The sequence below is a fragment of the Salvelinus namaycush genome, chromosome 16 (genome assembly GCF_016432855.1).
Source record: "Salvelinus namaycush isolate Seneca chromosome 16, SaNama_1.0, whole genome shotgun sequence".
Classification (NCBI taxonomy): domain Eukaryota; kingdom Metazoa; phylum Chordata; class Actinopteri; order Salmoniformes; family Salmonidae; genus Salvelinus; species Salvelinus namaycush.
Genome location: NC_052322.1, coordinates 4845884 through 4871344, shown reverse-complemented (window position 1 = coordinate 4871344; position 25461 = coordinate 4845884). Strand labels below are relative to the sequence as shown.

General features: G+C 40.5%; 1 protein-coding gene across 2 annotated transcripts in view; it reads right to left on the bottom strand.

Moving 5' to 3' along the window:
- The window catches only part of ccdc186 (coiled-coil domain-containing protein 186), a 103913-nt gene that overhangs the window by 67345 nt on the left and 11107 nt on the right, over window positions 1–25461 (bottom strand). For both annotated transcript variants that reach the window (XM_039010355.1, XM_039010356.1), the window contains exons 3-4: window positions 24795–24921; window positions 17139–17267 (exon numbers count right to left, since the gene is read on the bottom strand). In XM_039010355.1, the coding sequence (XP_038866283.1) occupies window positions 17139–17267; window positions 24795–24921 (256 nt within the window). The remainder of the gene's footprint in view (window positions 1–17138; window positions 17268–24794; window positions 24922–25461) is intronic.

Below are 25461 nucleotides of genomic sequence, written 5' to 3'. Positions count from 1 at the left end.
GAATACAGATTTAGTATAACTGACTTGTGTGATAAGTTTGTCTCTCCTCATTTGATAATACATAAAATAACCACCACAACACCTACTCCCGTTGCCTGCTGCACTGCTGCTTGGATTCCACCTGGTGATCTGTTCACCATCTACCCTGGCCTGTCTCCCCGTCTGGTTCAGCTACCCCCACCACACTCACCCCTCTCTCCCGAGAAATAAGTGCACTCAGGTTATCCACAAGGCCAAAGTTAGTTACTTTAAGGAACAGTTCTCCCTCTCTGGGTCTAATCCCAAGAAATTCTGGAAAACAGTTAAATACCTCAAGAATAAAGCATCCTCCTCACAGCTGCCCATGTCCCTTAATGTTGATGTGGTTATTACTGACAATAAGCACATGGCTGAGCTCTTTAAATCACCACTTCATTAAGTCAGGATTCCTATTTGACTCAGACATGCCTCCTTGCCCATCCAGCATTTCCTCATCTCCCACCCCTTTCAATGTCACTAGCGTCAATGCTCCTCCCACTTTTCCCCCTGCCCTGCTACAAAGTTTCTCCCTGCAGGGGGTCACCGAGTCCGAGGTGCTAAAGGAGCTCCTTAAACTTGACCACAAAAACACATCTGTGTCACGGTTGCTGCCCCTATCATTGCTAAGTCTATCTCTGACCTTTTTAACCTGTCTTTCCTCTCTGGGGAGGTTCCCATTGCTTGGAAGGCAGCCACAGTTCGTAGTTTATTTAAAGGGGGAGATCAAGCTGATCCTAACTGTTATAGGCCTATTTCTATTTTGCCCTGTTGATCAAGTGTTGGAAAAACTTGTCAATAATCAACGGACTGCCTTTCTTGATGTCTATCATATTCTCTCTGGTATGCAAGCTAGTTTCCGCTCAGTTTATGGATGTGTCACTGCAACCTTAAAGGTCCTCAATGATGTCACCATTGCCCTTGATTCTAAGCAATGTTGTGCTGCCAAAGCTTTTGATACGGTAGACCATTCTTGTGGGGCGGCTAAGGAGTATTGGTGTCTCTGAGGGGTCTTTGGCCTGGTTTGCTAACTTCCGCTCTCAAAGAGTGCAGTGTATAAAGTCAGAACATCTGCTGTCTCAGCCACTGCCTGTCACCAAGGGAGTATCCCAAGGCTCGATCCTAGGTCCCACGCTCTTCTCAATTTACATCAACAACATAGCTCAGGCAGTAGGTAGCTCTCTCATCCATTTATATGCGGATGATACAGTCTTATACTCAGCTGGCCCCTCCCCGGATATTGTGTTAAACGCTCTACAACAAAGCATTCTTAATGTCCAACAAGCTTTCTCTGCTCTTAACTCCTCCAAAACAAAAAGGTATTGTGGTTTGGTAAGAAGAATGCCCCTCTCCCCACAGGTGTGATTACTACCTCTGAGGGTTTAGAGCTTGAGGTAGTCACCTCATACAAGTAATTGGTAGTATGGCTAGACAGTACACTGTCCTTCTCTCAGCACATATCAAAGCAGCAGGCTAAATTTAAATCTAGACTTGCTTTCCTCTATGGTAATCGCTCCTCCAGCTGCCAAACTAACCCTGATTCAGATGACCATCCTACCCATGCTAGACTACGGAGAAATAACTTATAGATCGGCAGGTAAGGGTACTCTCGAGCGGTTAGATGTTCCTTATAGGACACGTCACTGCACTCTATTCTCCTCTGTAAACTGGTCATCTCTGTATCCCCGTCTCAAGACCCACTGGTTGATGCTTATTTATAAAACCCTCTTAGGCCTCACTCCCCCCATCTTAGATATCTACTGCAGCCCTCCTCCTCCACATACAACACCTGTTCTGTTGTCGCCACCTTCTTGCCCTTTGTGCTGTTGTCTGTGCCCAATAATGTTTGTACCATGTTTTGTGTTGTTGTCATGTTGTGTTGTCATGTGTTGCTGCCTTGCTATGTTGTTGTCTTAGGTCTCTCTTTATGTAGTGTTGTGTTGTCTCTCTTGTCGTGATGTGTGTTTTGTCCTAAATATATATATATTTTTAAATAATGTTTAATCCCAGCCCCGGTCCCCACAGGAGACCTTTTGCCTTTTGGTAGGCCTTCATTGTAAATAAGAGTTTGTTCTTAACTGACTTGCCTAGTTAAATAAGGATTAAATAAAAATGAAGCCTGATTAACTTCTTGTCAATATGGGGGCGCTGTTTTCACTTTGTAAAAATTCGTTCCCAAATTAAACTGCCTCATACTCAATTCTTGCTCGTACAATATGCATATTATTATTACTATTGGATAGAAAACACTCTCTAGTTTCTAAAACCGTTTGAATTATATCTGTGAGTAAAACAGAACTCAAGTTGGAGCAAACTTCCTGTCAGGAAGTGAGAAATCTGAAATCGGGCACTCTGTTCTAGGGTCAGTTTATTAATTTGCATGTATTCTATTGGTCGAGATGCACTGCATACGCCTTCCCCTAGATGTCAGCAAGCAGTGAGAATTGGAATGGAGTTGCTAGGCAGATCTGAGGCCATATAAATGGACTGGGAACGTGGGGTCCAGTCTTTCCTCCATTCGCCATGACGCAAGACAGACCTCAGGATGGCGTTCTAGAAAGCTCCCGTTATAGCCCTTAGATATATCCGGCTCTGATTTTATTCGATATAGGTGTTAAAAACGTCATAATGTAGTTATTTTAAACCGAGTTATATCATTTTATATCAGTATATTGCGATTTTCTGAATTTTCTTTGTGCTGCGTAATGAAGAGTTGGACACGTCTGGGCCACATAGCTAATGTTTGCTGCTAATTCCTAAGCTGAAGACTACATTCTACAGCCGGAGCAACGATTATTCTGGACAAAGGACAACTTGCCCAAGATTCTGATGGAAGCTCATCAAAAAGTAAGAACTATTTATGATGTTAATTCGTTGTTCTGTTGAAAAATGTCAAACTACTATTCCGCCATTAATTTCGGTGCGGTCTCGCTTTAACGCACGCTGTATGTCGTAGTAACGTTAATTTAAAAAATCTAACACAGCGGTTGCATTAAGAACTAATGTATCTTTCATTTGCTGTCCAACCTGTATTTTTTAGTCAAGTTTATGATTAGTTATTGATTAGATTAGGTGCCTCTCCCAAGATTTCTCCCGACATTTTCTTTGCAGCTTGGCTACTATTCTCATTGTATAACCACGATTTGTGCCGCTAAATATGCACATTTTCGAACAAACAATATATGTATTGTGTAATATGATGTTATAGGACTGTCATCTGATGAAGTTTTGAGAAGGTTAGTGAAAAATGTAATATCTTTTGCTGGTTTATTCGCTATCGCTAACGTGCATGAATCAATGCTGCTGTGTGGTTGGCTATTGTAGTAAGCTAATATAATGCTATATTGTGTTTTCGCTGTAAAACACTTAAAGAATCTGAAATATTGGCTGGATTCACAAGATCTTTGTCTTTCATTTGCTGTACGCTGTGTATTTTTCATAAATGTTTTATGATGAGTATTTAGGTAATTCACGTTGCTCTCTGTAGTTCTAGCAAGAAACCATATTGATTTAGCAATGCTCCAAAAACACACCTGCTCCAAAAGGACGCACTTAGAATAGAGTACTATTTGTACAAATTGACTGCTTTTTCATCAGCCCCAAACAAAACTAAAGGTGTAATCATAATGATATATAATAAAATGAAAATCACCATCCTTGGTAAAAGCAAAGTCCAAGAAGGCATTATCACTTTCCTTTCCTTAAACGTATCCATAATGGAAATAAAATTGCCTTTATTAATGTGTATGCTCCAAAATCATATGATCCTAAGTTTTCTGATTCTTTTCTGATTCTCTGAACATTATACGTGTTAGACTTAACTTAATTCCAACTGGTTATTGAGACAGACATGAATGCCATTCTGGACATGCGGAACAAATCTAATAAGACCAACTACAATCCAAAAGCTCTCCAACGTATGTGACCTGTTCCAGGAAGCTAGGTATATGTAGCACGTCACTACTTCACAGCAGAGGAATTTGAGAATTTCTTTGGGGCAGAAATGCCATCTGGAACACGTTAACTTTCATGTGCCTTAAATAACAAACTTGTATGCCATATGTAAATATGAATAAAATTGTTAAATTATTAGCCTAGTTGGTTTAGCCACAGAAAAAGACAGGAAGTTAACCGTTCGCCATGATTGGCTAAGATAATGGGTGGGCTGGACATGCCAAGAGATGAGTTCGGATTGGTCTGCCATGGAGCAAACGTTCATTTTATTTGATATAGTGTGTGTTTACCAGAAATAGTCATTCAAATTTTGCTACATAGGACCGAATGAAGGTGGTGGGTCACATATACTCTCGGATTGATGCCTGGCGACCTCATAACCCTAAAAAAATATAAAAACATTTTTTTTTAAAGAGTATACTTTCTATTCAAACAGGCACTCCCGAATCAATTTCGTACGATTATCTACTCCTCATTTTTTATTCATCAAGAAAATACATTTGACATATGATCATATCTGATCATTAGGTTAAGATGGGGCAAGGTTTTAAAGATTGCACCAACAAATATGGCCACTCTGTTTCTAGGTCCTTTACAAGCATTTCTCTACACCCACAATAACATCTGCTAAATGTGTATGTGACCAATAAAATGTGATTTGATTATTACTGCCATATACAAATGTCTGAATCTTGTAAAATAGCCACAAGCTAGCATGAGGGACAAGCAGTAGCTAGCAACATTGAGGTTTGCTAAGAGAAAAGTCAGCTTAACCTTGTACGCTAACTAGGTATAATTAGATAGCTAATAGCAAGTTAAATTTCTCTTATGATTAAAAAGCCAACAACATTTTTATAAAACAGCATATTATTGACCTAAAAGTTTAGCTGTGTTAGCCCTGTCGCTAGCTTATCCAGGGTCAGTCATACATAGAACAACCATGTACTGTCTATCTATGGGAACAACTGCAACCTTTTTGCAAGCAACATTGCTAAAAATAAAATAAAATGAATATGTAATGTTCATTTTCTGTAGTCTAATTTTCATCTCCATACTGTACCTAAATTACAAGGGTGCACTAAACAATTTTATGTCAGCACTTAAAGGGCATGTACAGAATCTGGTATATGGTTTGCCTATATATTGTCTATTGGTATCATTTTAAATTGAGAACATATAGTTCAACATGTAAACAATGTGCGAGTTTACCTATTCTCTGCTTCAGATGGCAAATGACCAGTAATGCCATCATACTGTAGGCCTATGCATGCCATATGTTAAAACAGATTGTATATCTTACAATTAGACAAAAAGGAAAAGTTCATTTGAGAATATAACACAGACACATTGGACAGAACCCCGTTCCCTCTTTATTGCAGGATTAAGTGATTAATCAACATTGACACTAGTTCATTATTAATAACAGTTTTCTTAATTTTAAACACTTCACTTCAAATAATCAACACTTCAAAATGTACAAATAAGCTAATTTATATGTAAAGATTAGACATCTTAGTCTAAACAACAATAGATAAATGAGTAGTAAGAAGTAGGCTATTATTACTAAAGCATCATTGCAGGTAAAAAACTCCATACCAGTGGTGGCCAACCTTGCTCCACTGATCCCTGATCTACTGGGTGAGCAGACTTCTATTCCAGCCCAACAATAGCGCACTTGACTATCAACTCATTAGGTTTGTTAAATTGAATCAGGTGTGTATTGCTGGGCTGAAACAGAACCCTGCACACCCAAGCAGACCTCCAGCAGGGTTGGCCTGCTCCAAAGGTTAAAGGTTTATACATTATGCGTGATGTTTAACTGTATAAAACATTTGCTAACATAGGTAGGCCTACATATATAACCCATGGCATATAGGATATACCTTTAGTCTCTTGGGACATTCATTGGACCTCGCACTTCATCTCCATATCTAAGGACATAAAACATCAAAGAAACAGGCTTCATTATATTCCAATTAGACAGCACTGAATATTATGTTGCTATTGTCTCTGTCCTCAAAGTTTCCCCCTCTAGGAACTGTGGAATCTTTTCATAATGTCCTACCACAAAATGACCTCTCTATCCAGTAGCCTACACTGTCCCTTTGCTGATAACTGGCAATCATTATCTACAAATGCATTGAGACTTTTTACATGATTACATCAAGATTGCTAGCTAATAGGACATTAGCTAGCTGAATACATTTAATTAACTTAGCTAAACAGTGTGCAAATTGGCTAGCTAGCTATGTAGCAGCTCAGTTGAGTTAGCCTACAAAGTGGCCTACTGTAGCCAGCTAGCTAGCAAATAAAACATTGTTTTTTAACATTGAAAAATAATTATTTACTTACTTGAATAGGTTCTCCCACTGCCTCCATTTTATTGGGTTCTTAAAAGAACGAAATAAATGGGCAATCTTGCCGGTGGTAGCAAAGCCTGCAGCCATGTGGACGAATGCAGGCGAGCCAAAAAGTGTGTTTGTCACCAGAACGGTTTAGAATGTGTTGTGACGTTTCACTTAACCAGCATAATCCATTTCCCAAAAATATAAAATCGCACTGTAGGCCACACTTGACTTGAAATCTAGCACACGTATTAACTTCCCGGACGGAAAACAGTGACACACATAACACATAGCACATCTTCTATGGGTGTGTGGGAGAAGGGTGCTTGAAATATAACATTCAATCAAAATCTTGCAACTGGGAGCCAGCCGACCATTCAAACCATTTTTGCAATACAAAATTCTCCTTACCGCCAAGTGATGCGTGGCAAAGATGTGATTTTGGAGGTATGGAAATGCGAGACTAGTAATACTGTAATGAAAACAGGACTTTTTATTTTATTTTAAGTTACATATGAATGATACAGCAACATTCACAAAGGGGTTATGAAGGCATTATGTATACCCCTTCATATGAAGTGTTACTTGAACAAAATCTAATTTTATTTGTCACATGCTTCGTATAAAACAGGTGTGAACTAACAGTGAAATGTTAATTTACGGGATGTCCCAACAACGCAGAGAGAAATAGAAAAGTAAAAACATGTAATAATAAAAGTAATAATAGATACACAATGAGTAAAAAATAATTTGGCTAGTGTGTGCCGAGTCGAAGTGCAGGGGTACGCAGTGGTCTAGAGCACTGCATCGCAGTGCTAGTTGCGCCACCAGAGTCTCTGGGTTCGCGCCCAGGCTCTGTCGCAGCCGGCCGCGACCGGGAGGTCCGTGGGGCAACGCACAATTGGCTTAGCGTCGTCCGGGTTAGGGAGGGTTTGGCCGGTAGGGATATGTGGATATTGTAAAGTGTAAAGTGTAAAGTGTGTAAAGTGGATATTGTAAAGTGGTTGTTCCACTGGATATCATAAGGTGAATGCACCAATTTGTAAGTCGCTCTGGATAAGAGCGTCTGCTAAATGAATTAAATGTAAATGTAAAATGTACGAGGAGTTGGAATCAGCTAAACTTTGAACATTGAGATATTAAATAAATTATAGATTAGAAGCATAGAATATAAGGAGTGAAATAGACTGGGTTTTATGTCAGAAGTTAATGGTTCTCTGTAGAAACACAGATGGCTTTGAAATGTGTTGGGTGGACGGGGGGAGATCAAAGGATAGGGGGAGCAGATGGACATCTGTGGATTAGGCGAAGGAGGGGTTGAGGTCAGGAGGTGAGATCAGATCCCCTGAAGGGAGTAATAAGGGTTTTACGACCCTTTTCCTGTGGAACCATAAGATGTAAGGATTGGAGCGAAGGAGGAGTGTCATAAGTGGAATATATATACCTGTGATGGTGAGAAATGTTTTGATGTCTGAATACAGCTGTGTCGACCCTTTGGGAAGAATTAAACTTGGTTAAGCTTCTCTAGTGTCCGTGAGTTATTTACAAATTGAGTTATTTAAAAATAAGAACCTAACAGAGGTAATGTAGATACTGTACACATGTGCATATACAGTGCATTCGGGAAGTATTCAGACCCCTTCACTTTTTCCCACATTGTTACATTACAGCCTTATTCTAAAATGGATTAAATAAATGTGTTTCCACATCAATCTACACACAATACCCCATAATGACAAAGCGAAAACAGGTTGAGAAATGTTTGCAAATGTATTAAAAGTAAAAACTCAAATTAAAATAAATACCTTATTTACATAAGTATTCAGAACCTTTGCTATGAGACTCAAAATTGAGCTCAGGTGCATCCTGTTTCCATTGATAATCCTTGAGATGTTTCTACAACTTCATTGAAATCCACCTGTGGTAAATTCAATTGATTGGACATGATTTGGAAAGGCACACACACCTCTTTATATAATATCCCACAGTTGACGGTGCATGTCAGAGCAAAAACCAAGCCATGAGGTCGAAGGAATTGTCCGTAGAGCTCCAAGACAGGATTGTGTTGAGGCACAGATTTGGGGAAGGGTACCAAAAAATGTCTGCAGCATTGAAGGTCCCCAAGCACACAGTGGCCTCCATCATTCTTAAAATGGAAGAAGTTTGGTTACTACCAAGATTCTTCCAAGAGCTGGCCGCCTGGCCAAACTGAGCAATCGGAGGAGAAGGGCCTTGGTCAGAGAGGTGACCAAGAACCGATGGTCACTTTGACAGAGTTCTAGATTTCCTCTGTGGAGATGGGAGAACCTTCCAGAAGGACAACCATCTTTGCAACACTCCACCAAATCAGGCCTTTATGGTAGAGTGGCCAGACGAAATCCACTCCTCCGTAAAAGGCACATGACAGCTCACTTGGAGTTGGCCAAAAGGCACCTAAAATATTCTTAGACCATTAAGAACAAGATTCTCTGGTCTGATGAAAACCAAGATTGAACTCTTTGGCCTGAATGCCAAGCATCACGTCTGGAGGAAACCTGGCCCCATCCCTACGGTGAAGCATGGTGGTGGCAACATCATGCTGTGGGGATATTTTTCAGCGGCAGGGACTGGGAGACTAGTCAGGATCGAGGGAAAGATGAACGAAGCAAAGTACAGATAGATCCTTGATGAAAATCTGCTCCAGAGTGCTCAGGGCCTCAGACTGGGGTGAAGGTTCACCTTCCAACAGGATAATGGCCCTAAGCACACAGCAAAGACAACGCAGGAGTGGCTTCGGGACAAGTCTCTGAATATCCTTGAGTGGCCCAACCAGAGCTGGGACTTCAACCCGATCGAACATCTCTGGAGAGACCTGAAAATAGCCTGAGTAACGGTGAAACCTAACAAAATGTGGAACAAGTCAAGGAGTCTGAATACTTTCTGAATGCACTGTAACTAGGAATAAAGTGACAGATAGTAAACGGTAGCAGCAGCGTATGTGATGAGTCAAAAAAGTGCAAAAAGGTTCAATGCAGATCGTTAAATAGTTAACCAAATAGCTGCCCGGACAAACTACTGTATTTAGCCGTCTTATGCCTTGGGGCTAGAAGCTGCTCAGGAGCCTTTTAGTCCCAGACTTGGCGCTCCTGTACCACTTGCCATGCGGTAGCAGAGAGAACAGTATGACTTGGGTGGCTGGAGTCTGAAAATTCTTAGGGCCTTCCTCTGACACCGCCTGGTATAGAGGTCCTGGATGGCAGGGAGCGTGGGCCCCAGTGATGTACTGGGCCGTACAAACTGCCCTCTGTAGCGCCTTACGGTCGTTTCACCAAGCAGTTGCCACACAAAGCAGTGATGCAGCCAGTCAAGATGATCTCAAAGGTGTAGCTGTAAAACTTTTTGAGGATCTGAGGGCCAAATCGGTTCAGCCTCCTGAGGGAGGAGAGGAATTGTCATGCCCTCTTCATGGCGGTGTTGGTGTGTTTGGAACATGATAGATCCTTAGTGATGTGGACACAGAGGAACTTGAAACTCTTGACCTGCTCCACTACAGCTGTGAATGGGGGCGTGCTAGGCCCTCTGTTCCCTATAGTCCACAATCAGCACCTTTGTCTTGCTGACATTGAGGGAGAGGTTGTTGTCCTGGCACCACACTGCTAGGTCTCTGAACTCCTCCCTATAGGCTGTCTCATTGTCAAGCCTATTACCATTGTGTCATTGGAAAACTAAATGATGGTGTTGGAGTCTTGCGCGGCCACGCAGTTGTGGGTGAACAGCAAAAATAATTTAGACAGGTTACCTTGGTGTTCTAGGGCACATGGACTATGGTGGTCTGCTTGAAACATGTAGGTATTAGAGACTCGGTCAGGGAGAAGTTGAAAATGTCATTGAAGACACTTGCTAGCTGGTCAGCGCATGCTCAGAGTAAGCGTCCTGGTAATCTGACTGACTGTTAACCTGTTTAAAGGTCTTACTCACATTGGCTACGGGGAGCATGACAAAATCACACACAAAAAATTAAAAAATATAAATAAAAGTCTATTGCATAATGGAAACGTGTTTTTGCTGTCCCAGTACCCACTCCATGACACACCAAACACAGAACAGGCTTGGAGCAGTACAGTATTGCCCTTGTAGCAGTTTAGGGACAAAGTGCCTTACTCAAAGACACAGAGGCAGTAGGGGATGGCACTTGAAAAGGTGATGTAGGTGTGTAGTAAACTTGTCTGAGACCTGGAGACTTGTGTACACTTCCTGAGCTAATGTCTACGCTTAAGCTTAGCAGGGTAACACAGTCTTGTGGCCTGCAGGAGACCTAGGTTAGAAACCAGTCTGTACCATTGGTGCCGTGACCGGGATCTGTGAGGAGGTCAAATGGGTGGTGGTGTAACGAATGTAGTTCTGTAAACCATGATTGCATGTTGAGTAACCTTTTTTGATAACTAAAGAGGTTAGAGTGGCAGGCCAGTAAATGGAAAGTTTAAAGTTTAAATCCCAGGGCTGACAACAAATCTTGCAGGTTTGAGCCAGACAGTTCGCATAGAGTTGATCAGACTGTTGATTGTGGCCTTTGGAATGTCGTCCTCTTCGATGGCTGTGCGAACTCGCTGGATATTGGCGGGAAATGGAACATGCTGTCATACACATCGATCCAGAGCATCCCTAACATGTTCAATGGGTGACTATGCAGGCTTTGGAAGAAAACACTATAAAGTTTCCAAAACTGTTAAAATAATGTCTGTGAGTATAACAGAACTGATATGGCAGGCGAAAACCTGAGGAAAATCCATCCAGGAAGTGCTATTATTTTGAAATGCCTGTTTTTCCATTGAAAGCCTATCCACCATACAAAGACTTAGGACCAAGTTCACGATCCCTATGGCTTCCACTACATGTGGCCAGTCTTTAGGCATTGTTTCAGGCTTTTACTCTGAAAAATGAGGGAGAAACACCACTTTCAATGAGAGGACAGTGGAAATTTCCAGACATGAGTCCTGCGCATGACCAGGAGCGTGCCTTTCTTGTTTTTCCTTTTCTATTGACGAAGCCATTGTCCGGTTGAAATATGATCGATTATTTATGACAAAAACAACCTGAGGATTGATTATAAACATTGTTTGACATGTTTCTACGAACTTTTACGGTACTTTTTTAGATTTTTTGTCTGCATGCTGTGACCGCGCTTTGTTCCAATGGATTACTGAACAGAACGCACCAACAAAACTGAGGTTTTTGAATATAAAGAGGGTCTTTATTGAACAAAACAAACATTTGTTATGTAACATGGAGTCTTGGGAGTGCAACCATATGAAGATCATCAAAGGTAAGCAATACATTTTATCGCTATTTCTGACTTTTGTTACTTATCTACTTGGCTGGTTTGTAATGATTTGTCTGCTGGGCGCTGTTCTCAGATAATCGCATGGTTTGCTTTCGTAAAGTCGTACCCAGAGTAAACGGCCTGCTACTCAGCCATAAAAGCTAGAATATGCATATTAGTAGATCTGAATAGAAAACACTCTGAAGTTTCTAAAACTGTTTGAATGATGTCTGTGAGTATAACAGAACTCATATGGAAGGCAAATCACCTGAGAAAAATTCCTACCAGGAAGTGGGAAATCTGAGGTTTGTAGTTTTTCAACTCTTTGCTTATCCAAGATACAGTGGAGATGGGGTCATATTGCACTTCCTAAGGCTTCCACTAGATGTCAACAGTCTTTAGAACCTTGTTTGAGGCTTCTACTGTGAAGTGGGGGCGAATGAGAGGGGAATGAGTCAGAGGTCTGCCAGAGAGCCACGAGCTGACCAGGCGCGTTCACGTGAGAGAGTTAGCTTGCATACCATTGCATTTCTGAAGACAAAGGAATTCTCCGGTTGGAACATTATTGAAGATTTATGTTAAAAACATCCTAAAGATGGATTCTATACAACGTTTGAAATGTTTCTACGGACTGTAACGGAACTTTTTGACTTTTCGTCTGCACCTAGTGATCGCGAGTCATGAATTTTGATTACTGGGCTGAACGCGCTAACAAAAAGGAGGTATTTGAACATAAATTATGGACTTCATCGAACAAAACAAACATATATTGTGGAACTGGGATTCCTGGGAGTGCATTCTGATGAAGATCAGCAAAGGTAAGTGAATATTTATAATGCTATTCTGACATCTGTTGACTACAGAACATGGCGGATATCTCTTTGGGTTGTGTTGGTCTCTGAGTGCTGTACTCAGATTATTGCATGGTGTGCTTTTTCCGTAAAGTTTTCTTTTTTAAATCTGACACAGCGGTTGCATTAAGGAGAAGTGGATCTAAAATTCCATGCATAACAGTTGTATCTTTTAGCAACATTTATGAGGCTCTCTGCAAAATCACCGGATGTTTTGGAACTACTGAACATAACGCGCCAATGTAAACTCAGATTTTGGATATAAATATGAACTTTACCGAACAAAACATATATGTATTGTGTAACATGAAGTCCTATGAGTGTCATCTGATGAAGATCATCAAAGGTTAGTGATTAATTTTATCTCTATTTCTGCTTTTTGTGACTCCTCTCTTTGGCTGGTGTTTTTCTGTGACATGGCTCTGATCTAACATAATCGTTTGGTGTGCTTTCGTCGTAAAGCCTTTTTGAAATCGGACACTGTGGCTGGATTTACAACAAGTGTATCTTTAAAATGGTGTAAAATACTTGTATGTTTGAGTAATTTTAATTATGGGATTTCTGTTGTTTTGAATTTGGCGCCCTGCAGTTTCACTGGCTGTTGAAGAGGTGAGACGCTACCGTCCCACATACCCTAGAGAGGTTAAGCAGAGCCTTACAACCTCTGGGAATTGGTCAAAGCTTGAGTGATAGTTGAGTTCAACCATTGAGATAGCAAAATTCTTGTGACATGCCCTGAATGCCTCTACTGATCCTACAGCTATTGCATGCAGTAATCATGTGCCTATGAACCAGATTAATACTGTTAGCACTGAGGCGGTGTGCCCTAGGAAGAGGTCCACTGTGAGGAGCTCACCGTGCACTAACATGAATAACATGAGCACATTCTGCTAAGCTTCCCAGTAAAGAAATGAAAAGTAAGAATCCCTCAAAATAGCCCACGTTCACATATATAGCTTAAGAAACAAGGTCCATGAAATCAATAATTTGCTAGTAACAGATGACATTCATATTTTGACTATGTCTGAAACTCACTTATTTTACCTTTATTTAACTAGGCAAGTTAGTAAAGAACACATTCTTATTTTCAATGACGGCCTAGGAACAGTGGGTTAACTGCCTTGTTCAGGGGCAGAACAGATTCTTACCGTGTCAGCTCAGGGATTCAATCTTGCAACCTTTCTGTTACAAGTCCAACACTCTACCCACTAGGCTACCTGCCGCCCCCATACCTTTGATGATACAGTGGAAGCAATACAAGCTTATAACATTTACAAAAAATATAGAAATTCCGATGGTGGAGGTGTTGCTTTTTATATTCAGAACCAAATTCCTGTAAATATTACACAGGATCTTATGTTAAATACTGATGAAGTAATATGGCTACAGGTTCATCTGCCTGATTTGATTTGACCTAAAGCCCATTCCGGTGGGAAGCTGCTATAGACCACCAAGTGCTAACTGTAAGTATCTGGAAAACATGTGTGAAATGCTTGATAATGTATGTGATATCAACAGAGAAGTATATTTTCTGGGTGGTTTAAATATTCACTGGCTCTCATCAAGCTGCCCACTCAGGAAAAAACTTAAAACTGTAACCAGTGCCTGCAACCTGGTTCAGGTTATCAGTCAACCTACCAGGATAGTTACAAACAGCACAGGAATGATAACATCAACATGTATTGATCACATCTTTACTAATGCTGCAGAAATTAGCTTGAAAGCAGTATCCAGATCCATCGGATGTAGTGATCACAATATAGAAGCCATTTCTAGGAACACCAAAGTTAGGCTGGGCCTAATATAGTGTATAAGAAGTAATACAATACGTTTTGTGGTGATTCCTATGTTGTTGATGTAAAGAATATTTATTGGTCCGTGGTGTGTAATGAGGAGCAACCAGACGCTGCACTTGACACATTTATATGATTGCTTATTCCAGTTACTAATAAGCACGCACCCATTAAGAAAATGACTGTAAAACTGTTAAATCCCCTTGGATTGATGAGGAAATTAATAATGGTATGGTTGAGAAGGTTGAGGCAAAAGGAATGGCAAAAAAGATTGGCAGCCAGACTTTTGCAAATTCAAAAGATTGGCAGCCAGACTTTTGCAAAAATGTCATGTGAATAAAAAAATAATAAGAAACTATACTATGAAACAAAGACAAATTACAAAGAATGATAGTAAAAAAGCTATGGAGCACTTTAAATTACATTTTGGGGAAAAAGGCAAACTCAGCTCCAATTCATTCATTCATAAAATCACAAAACCAACTGATATTGCCAACTACTTTAATAGTTTTTTCATTGGCAAGATTAGCAAATTTATGCATGACATGCCAGCAATAAACACTGACATTACTATTCTTGGGTAGCGGAATTACTTTTGGTTCCCTTCAGGCCTGGGGGCACACTTTCTAATAGGCTGAAATTGAAAATATGGTAAATAGGAGTGGCAATATCGTGCGCTATTATCCTCAGTAATTTTTCATCCAAGTTGTCAGACCCCGGTGGCTTGCCATTGTTGATTGGCAACATACATTTTTTCACCTCTTCCACTTTACGTCATTCAAAATTACAATGCTTGTCTTTCATAATTTGGTCAGATATACTTGGATGTGTAAAGCACACTTTACTGGCTCAAATAGCCAACCAATTAGCCTGTTACCAACCCTTAGTAAACCTTTGGAAAAAATCATGTTTGACCACATACAATGCTATTTTACAGTAAAGAAATTGACAACAGACTTTCAGCACGCTTATAGGGAAGGACATTCAAATGACTGATGAATGGCTGAGAGAAATCTATGAGAAAAAAGATGGTGGGGGCTGTTTCGTTAGACTTCAGTGTTTTATTATCGATCATTGTCTGCTGCTGGAAAAATGTGTTATGGCTTTACACACCCTGCTATATTGTGGATAAATAGTTACCTGTATAACAGAATACAGAGGGTGTTTTTCAATGGAAGCCTCTCCAACATAATCCAGGTAAAATCAGGAATTCCCCAGCTGTCTAGGACCCTTAATTTTTCCTGTCTTTACTAACGACATGCCACTGGCTGCAATAAGTTAGCCCTAAAATGTCTAAAACTAAAAGCATTGTATTTGGTACAAATCATTCATTAAACCTCAACTAAATATTGTAATATATCATGTGGAAATTGAGCAAGTTGAGATAACTAAACTGCTGGTAGTAACCCTGGATTGTAAACGATGAGTAGGGTTGATCCGAACGGTCTGACCTCACAACGACAGTCAAGAACCAAAGCTAACTGGCTAACATTGGCTAGCTACTTCCAGACAAATAATGAGAAAACACCCCACTCTGATGTTATCCAGAGCGTTGGGGACTGTAACTGCGCTGCTGGCAACATTTTAATTCGCTTTTTTGCCAACGTTTACTGACACCAGCCATATTCAACGTGTGTTGAGCGTTCGTAAATTAATATGCGCTCTCTGGCACACTCAGACAAGAGTGCTCTGAAATCGGAGTAGATGGCCAGACTGAATTTACGAACGCACTCAAAATGGTTACTTGCATAATCTTTTGTAAAGACATGTAGTTATCTAGGTAAACAACGAACCATAATCACAACTCATGACGATACTACCCTGCATGAATCTGCCGGTAGCTAACCAACCAGGTTCAATGTTAGCTAGCTAACATTAGGCTATAGCTAGCTAAGCAAATAGCTCTGAGATACGAATAAGGTCATACACGTAACGTTAGCTAGCGAGCCAGCTAGCTAACGTTAGCTAGCTAGCGAGGTAAACAATGAACCAATCACAACTCACTATATTACTATCCCGCATTAATCTTTAGGTAGCTAACCAACCAGTTGCAATGTTAGCTAGCTAACATTAGGCTACAGCTAGCCAAGCAAATGGCTCTTTCTGTCAAAATTAGAAACATGTAATATCTGATAATGTAGCTAGCTAGACTTTCTTACCCCTATACATCATTCATGGTTGGATGCGTCTCATGTCGGATGCCATGGTTGCCCTTAGTTTGAAGATGTAACTCCTTAGCTATCATACTCGAATTCCACTGATTTCAAAACTCAGTCCTCCAGAAAGTGGAGTTTTAATACACGATACATTCAAAAAACGCAGTGTTAGACAGGATTACCAAGACATACTGACCAGCTCAAAGACACAAGCGTGCTATATGGCAAGCCAATCCGAACTCATCTCTCAGCATGACCAGCCCACTCACTATCTGAGCCAATCATGGCTAGCTGTAAGGTTGCTTCCTTTTTCTGTGGCTAAACCAACTAGGCTCGTCATTTAACAATTGTATTCGTATTTACAGATGGCATACAAGTTTGTTATAAACGCACATGAAAGTTCACAGGAGAGCCTTTTGAACGTAGACTTTACATTTTTATCAAAATGTTTTTTGGGGGCATAAATGCCTTCACGAACATGTGAAGTAGTGACCCGTGACATATGCCTAGTTTCCTAAAACGGGTGACATATTTCCATAGTGATAGGTGTAATGGAATGGCAGAGATAGGGAGTTGACAGTGTGAAACTCATTGCATGCTGAAGACACATTGAGCTAATTTAAATCTATTATACTGCTCGTCTGACAATTTTTTCTACCTGTCTCGGACTGTCGTGCACTGCTATGCAAGGGTCTTCTTGACATCCTCTTTCTCCGGGAGCTTACCTGCTCCAGCCGGTAGGCAGTCTCTCTGTGCAACTGCTGCAGGGCGTTCTTCGCGGCGCCATCCTGGTAAACCAGTTTGTCTCTGGACTCCTTCAACTCCCTCAGAAGCTCCTCCACCCGGCCCTCCAACTGGGAGAGACACAAAAGACATTGTAGGGTGAAGTTGCCCCTAGACACTGATCTTAGGACTGTTTTGCATTTAGCACTAATTGCTAAGATTTGGAGGGGAAACCGATCCTAGAGCTGTATCTAGGAGAAACATCACCCAGGAGCAGCAAAGAGTAGAGGACAGGTCCGTCAGGTTAGACAGGGACAGACCTGGCTTAACCTGCCTGACTGACAAGCATGCAAACATACATAACAGTGCTACAGAAAGTATTCAAAACCCTTCACTCTATCCACATTTTTCTGTGTTACAGCCTGAATTTAAAATGTATTAAATTTAGATTTTTTTGTCACTGGTCTACACACAATACTCCATAACGTCAAAGTGTAATCACATTTTTCAAAATGTTTACAAATTATTTTAAAATTAAAAGCTGAAATATTTGTAGTCAATAAGTTTTCAACCTCCTTATTTACGTTTGCAATAACAAATTCTGGAGCAGAAATCAATCTGTGATTACCTCATCTCTGTACCCCACACATACAGACAAATGTAAGGTCCCTCAGTCGAGCAGTGAATTTCTAACACAGATTCAACCACAAAGACCAGGGAGGTTTTCCAATGCCTCTCCAAGAAGGGCACATATTAGTAGATGGGTGAAGAAAAAAGCAGACATTGAATATCCCTTTGAGCATGGTGAAGTTATTAATTACACTTTGGATGGTATATTAATACAACCAAACACTACAAAGAAACAGGCGTTGCCGGAGAAGAAGGAAACCGCTCAGGGAATTCACCCCGAGGCCAACGGTGACTGTAAAACAGTTACAGAGTTAAATGGCTGTGATAGGAGAAAACTGAGGATGGATCAACAACATTGTAGTTACTCCACAATACTAACCTAAATGACAGAGTGAAAATTAGGAAGCCTGTACAGAATAAAAAATATTCCAAAACATGCATCCGGTTTGTAACAAGGCACTAAAGTAATACTGCAAAAAATGTGGCAAAGCAGTTAACACTTTGTGTTCCGGACAAAAACGTATGTATGGGGCAAATCCATTACCGAGTACCACTCTCCATATTTACAAAAACGTATGTATGGGGCAAATCCATTACCGAGTACCTCTCTCCATATTTACAAGCATAGTGGATCATGTTATGGGTACGCTTGTAATCATTAAGGACTGCGTAGTTTTTCCAAAAGGCCAAAATGTCATTGGAGATGCTTACCAAGAAAACAGTGATTGTTCCTGAGTGGCCGAGTTACAGTTAAACCTACTTGAACATCTATGGCAAGACCTGAAAATGGTTGTCTAGCAATGATCAACAACCAATTTGACAGAGCTTGCAGATGGGTGAGAAATAAATGTATTTAATTAATTTAAATTCAAGCTACAACATAACAAAATGTGGAATAGATCAAGGGGTATAAATACTTTCTGAAGGTACTGTACCTCCAAAAGGCTACAGACAGGAAATATTCAAAAAGTTTAATACAGATTTTTTATAATAACAGCGGTAAATGACAACAATTGTTTTTTAATATTTTTAGCTCTTTCATGGCGATGGGTAGTTGAGAAGACTTGGTCTATCTAAAATGCACACGCACAGACAGCAATACGTCTCATCAATGCTCTGAAAAGACAACAAACTGAAGGACGGACAGACAGCAATACGTCTCGTCAATGCTCTGAAAAGACAACAAACTGAAGGACGGACAGACAGCAATACGTCTCGTCAATGCTCTGAAAAGACAACAAACTGAAGGACGGACAGACAGCAATACGTCTCGTCAATGCTCTGAAAAGACAACAAACTGAAGAAAGGACAGACAGCAATACGTCTCGTCAATGCTCTGAAAAGACAACAAACTGAAGAAAGGACAGACAGCAATACGTCTCGTCAATGCTCTGAAAAGACAACAAAATGAAGGACAGACAGACAGACAGCAATACGTCTCGACAATGCTCTGAAAAGACAAACTGAAGGACGGACAGACAGCAATATTACAGATTACAGAGATTTGAAATGAATGTCCCAGTTGGGCTATAAAAGGTTCCCTGGTTTCCATTCAAGCTGACCCATGTTTAAAAAGCGGTCGAGATAAAAAATCATATCACCTATTTTGGCATTCTCAAATGAAGAGTCAAGGTGTACTGAAAATCACCAATCACGACTCAAGATTCACTGGAATCTGGTGCAGTATAAAAGCTAGTCTACATTATTTATTTATTTATTCTTTAACTAGTCAAGTCAGTTAAAAACAAATTCTTATTTACAATGACGGCCTACCCCGGCCAAACCCTAACCCGGACGACGCTGGGCCAATTGTGCGACACTCGGAGCAACATCAAGAACTACAAGACATGAGTTTAGTTGGCATACAATTTTTGTGCGTTCTGGATACACCGATTCTGCTAATATTATCAGATTTTTACAATGAAGCATATAATCTGCAGAGATCTTCACTGAATTTGAGCATCTAGAATGCACTCTTTGTTTAGTCCTGGCCCTGCTATGACTATGCCTACTAAGTTAACTCCACCTGGCTTTGAAGGTCAACCGGTCATATCATGAGTTTGAGTTTATTTTTACAGGGACAGTGCACATTAATCAATGTTTCAGTAAAAGTGCCGGTTTTAGCCAGCCGGCTAATTTTCAACCGCAGTCCCTGGGCAGGTTATAGGAGGTCTGAACTTCTACCAGGGCCCGTGTTCATAAAGCGTCTCAGAGTAGAAAGGCTGATCTAGGATTAGGTCACCCTTGTCCATATAATTATGATCTAAAGAGCAACATTTATCCTAGATCAGCACTCCAATTCTGAGATGCTTTGAAAAATACAGGCCCTGGATAGGGCTGTTACGGTGACCGTTTTACCGCCACACCAGCAGTCACAAATAATGACCGCAGTCAAATTCCACGTGACCGTTGAGTCACAGTAACTAGGCTTCTCCAAAACTGCGCTCTGATGCCGCCAATGGTCATTAGTAGCCTACCAAATCAAACACTTCATGAGAGCCCTGGCATTCAGAGTCTGAGCGGAATAGGATCACGTTGCACAGCGAGAGCCAACTTCTCATAGCTGGCTGACGCATGGAATTAAATAAGTGTTCTTATAAACCCATGTTGCGCAACATTTCTATAGGCTTATACAATTGAGTGAGAGAACAGAGTTTTGATGGCCTCAATTAAAAAGCGGAGGACCACATCAGGATTCTATAGGCTAGACCTACTATATTTATTTCTAAACGTTCCTAAAATTATGCACATTGCATCGTTTTTACAACCAGAGTATACCTGGCTGGAATGAAAATGAGCCATGGTTCTTTTCGCAAATCAAGTGCATACGGATGACATGTCTTTTTTTTCCCGTTCCGACCAAAAAATTCATTTACTCTAAAATTAAATTTCGAGTCTCATAGCAAAAGGTCTGAATACTTATGCAAATATTGTATTTAATTTTTAGGTTTTTTACATTTGGAAAAAAAAAAGTTTTTTTTCCTTTGTCATGATGGGGTATTGTCTGTATTCATGAGGAAAAACAATTATTTAATACATTTCAGAATAAGGCTGTAAACGTAACAAAACATAAAAAAGTGAAGGGGTCTGAATAGTTTCCGAATGTACTGTAAATACCTGTAAATACCAGAGCACAAATCTCTGAGATCTACAGACATTTCCTTGGACTTCATGGTATAGTTTGTGCTCTGACAGGCACTGTGAACAGTTGGAACTTAAGACCGGTGAGTTATTCTAAATCAAAGGAAATTGGATGCACCTGAGCTCAATTTAGCGCTGTCAGAGGAAAGGGGTGAAAAATATACAGTCGAAGTCATTAGTTTACATGCACTTAGGTTGGAGTCATTAAAACTCATTTTTCAACCACTCCACACATTTCTTGTTAACAAACTATAGTTTTGGCAAGTCGGTTAGGACATCTACTTTGTGCATGACACAAGTAATTTTTCCAACAATTGTTTACAGACAGATAATTTCATATAATCACAAATTCCAGTTGGTCAGAAGTTTACATGCACTAAGTTGACTGTGCCTTTAAACAACTTGGAAATGGCTTTAGAAGCTTCTGATAGGCTAATTGACATCATTTGAGTCAATTGGAGGTGTACCTGTGGATGTATTTCAAGGCCTACCTTCAAACTCAGTGCCTCTTTGCTTGACATCATGAGAAAATCAAAAGAAATCAGCCAAGACCTCAGAAAAAAAATGGTAGACCTCCACAAGTCTGGTTCATCCTTGGGAGATATGTCCAAACGCCTGAAGGTACCACGTTCATCTGTACAAACAATAGTACGCAAGTATAAACACCATTGGACGACGCAGCAGTCATACCGCTCAAGAAGGAGACGCTTTCTGCCTCCTAGAAATGAACGTACTTTGGTGCGAAGGGTGCAAATCAATCCCAGAACAACAGCAAAGGACCCTGTGAAGATGCTGGAGGAAACAGGTACAAAAGTATCTATATCCACAGTAAAACGAGTCCTATATCGACATAACCTGAAAGGCCGCTCAGCAAGGAAGAAGCCACTGTTCTAAAACCGCCATAAAAAAGCCAGACTACGGTTTGCAACTGCACATGGGGACAAAGATCGTACTTTTTGGAGAAATGTCTTCTGGTCTGAAAAAAAATGACCATTGTTATGTTTGGAGGTAAAAGGGGGAGGATTGCAAGCTGAAGAACACCATCCCAACCGTGAAGCACGGGGTGGCAGCATCATGTTGTGGGGGTGCTTTGCGGCAGGAGGGACTGGTGCACTTCACAAAATAGATGGCATCATGAGGGAGGAAAATGATGTGGATATATTGAAGCAACATCTCAAGACATCAGTCAGGAAGTTAAAGCTTGGTCGCAAATGGGTATTCCAAATGGACAATGACCCCAAGCATACTTCCAAAGTTGTGGCAAAATGGCTTAAAGAAAACAAAGTCAAGGTATTGGAGTGGCCATCACAAAGCCCTGACCTCAATCCTATAGAAAATGTGTGGGAAGAACTAAAAAAAGTGTGTGCGAGCAAGGAGGCCTACAAACCTGTCTCAGTTACACCAGCTCTGTCAGGAGGAATGGGCCAAAATTCACATAACTTATTGTGGTGTGGGTAGCTTGTGGAAGGCTAGCCGAAACATTTGACCCAAGTTAAACAATTTAAAGGCAATGCTAACAAATACTAATTGAGTGTATGTAAACTTCTGAACCACTGGGAATGTGATGAAAGAAATAAAAGCTTAAATAAATAACTCATTCCCTCTACTATTATTCTGACATTTCACATTCTTAAAATAAAAAGGTTTTTAATCAAAGTTACACAAATAACTCTAAATTAAGCACACAGTGCATTCAGAAAGTATTCAGACCACTTCCCTTGTTCCACATTTTGTTACATTACAGACTTACTCTAAAATGCATTTAAAAAATAGAGGATTTTATCTACACAAAATAGCCCCATAATGACAAAGCAAAAACAGTTTTTTTTAATTTGTCTAATTTATTAAAAATAAAAAACAGAAATACCTTATTTACATAAGTATTGAAACCGTTTGCTAAAAGACTCGAAATTGAGCTCAGGTGCATCCTGCTGCCATTGATAATCCTTGAGATGTTTCTACAACTTGATTGGAGTCCACCTGTGGTAAATTCATTTGATTGGACATGATTTGGAAAGGCGCACACCTGTCTATATAAAAGGTCCAACAGTTGACAGTGCATGTCAGAGGAAAAACCAAGCCATGAGGTCCAAGGAATAGAACGTAGAGCTCCGAGACAGGATTGTGTCGAGGCACAGATCTGGGGAAGGGTACCAAAACATTTCTGCAGCATTGAAGGTCCCTAAGAACACAGTGGACCACCAAGACTCTTCCGGCCAAACTGAGCAGTCAAGGGAAAAGGGCCTTGGTCAGGGAGGTGACCAAGAACCCGATGGTCACTCTGACAGAACTCCAGAGTTCCTCTGGGAGAACCTTCCAGAAGGACAACCATCGCCTGCAGCATTCTACCAATCCGGCCGAGTGGCCAGACAGAAGCCACTCCTCAGTAAAAGGCACGACAGCCCGCTTGGATTTTGCCAAAAGGCACCTAAAGGACTCAAAACCAAGAGAAACAAGATTCTCTGGTCTGATGAAACCAAGATTGAACACTTTGGCTCACCTTTCAACAAGACAACGACACTTAGCACACAACAAAGACAACGCAGGAGTTGCTTTGGGACAAGTCTCAATGTCCTTGAGTGGCTCAGCCAGGGCCCAGACTTGAACCCGATCGAACATCTCTGGAGAGACCTGAAACATCTCTGGAGAGACCAGCTTGAGAGGATCTGCAGAGAAGAATGGGAGAAACTCCCCAAATACAGATATGCCAAGCTTGTATAGCATCATACCCAAGAAGACTCAAGGTTGTAATCGCTGGCAAAGGTCCTTCAAAGTACCGAGTAAAGGGTCTGAATACTTATGGTAATGTATTTAAATTTAAAAAAGTGAAATTACATTACCCCCCCCAAAAAATGACCTGTTTTTGCTTTGTTATTATGGGGTATTGTGTGTAGATTGATGAGGGGGGAAAAAACTATTTAATCAATTTTAGAATAAGGGCTGTAACATAACAAAATGTGTAAAAAGTCTAGGGGTCTGAATACTTTCCAAATGCATTGTATAGGAGGACCCGTTTCAAATTATAAACTTTAACCGCTCAATACAGAATAGCCGTGTGGCCGCAGTCCCTTGGAAATCGGGTGGGAACAATATACTTTGTATTTTATTCAGCTATGTTCAATTGTATACTTCTTACTATAAAATAATGCCACGGGAATTACAAGCACATCTTTCTACTAAATGAACAAGTGTAGCCCACATTGCCAGATCAAGGCCTAACATAAGGACGACTCAGAATATGCTATTCTGTTCTTCTGAAATAGGCTACATTTTCTTCATATCATGTTTCTTTAGACCTGCCTAAAATAAATAGATTTACTGTGATGGTGTAGGCTATATTAAATAGATTTATTAGACATTTTAAAATGTAGATGTTCCAAAAGGTCTGCATCAGTGGCTTTTAGGCTATGCATGGAAGCCCGGAGATGCTAAAAGTGTTTATTAACAGTCGATTACCATCAGACCGGCAGTTATTTGCATTACCGACAACAGCCCTAGCCAGGCAAAAGAGGATGGGCTCCACCTCAAGAGTAAGATTTCTCAACAGGCAGTTTTCTCTTGCCATCATGGCTTGATCTTTGAAAGTTCAACCTGGGTTTTCATTAGTACTGTAGGTTGAGATGCATTTGTGGGGGGAAAAAACAGTATTATTACGGCATCAGTATCATTATTCACAATTGAGTGAACTTGTAGCATCTCCGTAAACTACCGATGTTAGATGATTCAAATGGGAAACTCAGGTGAGAAGAGAGCTCTTCACTGATGTCTAAATGGAAACCGTTGGGAGTAAGAAGTAAGCCAGCCTTGTCCGAGCCAGACAGCCCATAAGGGAACAACCATGAGGCAGCTTGATGGACGTGACACCAGTCTGGAGTTGGAGTGCTCACCTTCTTCACGGTGCCCATGTGCTTTTTCTCAGTCTCCACCCTCCTCTTCAGTTCTTCCCTCATGGTGTCCTTCTCTGAGCAGATACCCAGGACCAGCTCCTGGTGCTTGTTGTTTTCATCCAGTAGCCTATAAGGTAAGGGTACAGCCACACAGACGCATGAACAGGGATGGAAATTGTATATGAAGTATGTTTATGTCCTTCAAAAGTACAAGATCTCTATTAAAAAGCATAACTTAGCCTAACTTTTCAAATAGACACGAGGGCATCTTCTACAGAACAAGTTTGGGATATTTCAGCTTGTGATTACAGAACGTGCATAAAAATATCATAGGATAATTCATCTATCCACAAAAAAGGCAGGGATATACAGTAGACCTACACTGGTATCATGTGAATGTTTACTTGGCACATAATATACCAAATTATAGCGACATACAACTTGTAAGAATATTTTTAAGATAAATACACCACAAATACTAAAGGTCAAGAGGGAATTAACGATCAATGGAAATAGTGTTTTTTCTGTAAAAGGGAATTAATGATCAATGGGTCAGAGACATGGGAGGAATTTGTCTAGGCATTGAGCCTGAAACAAGATACTTGTTATCTCGCCATTGGCCAAGTTTTATTGCAAGGAATTCTAATTGGTCAACCACAGGCTAGGG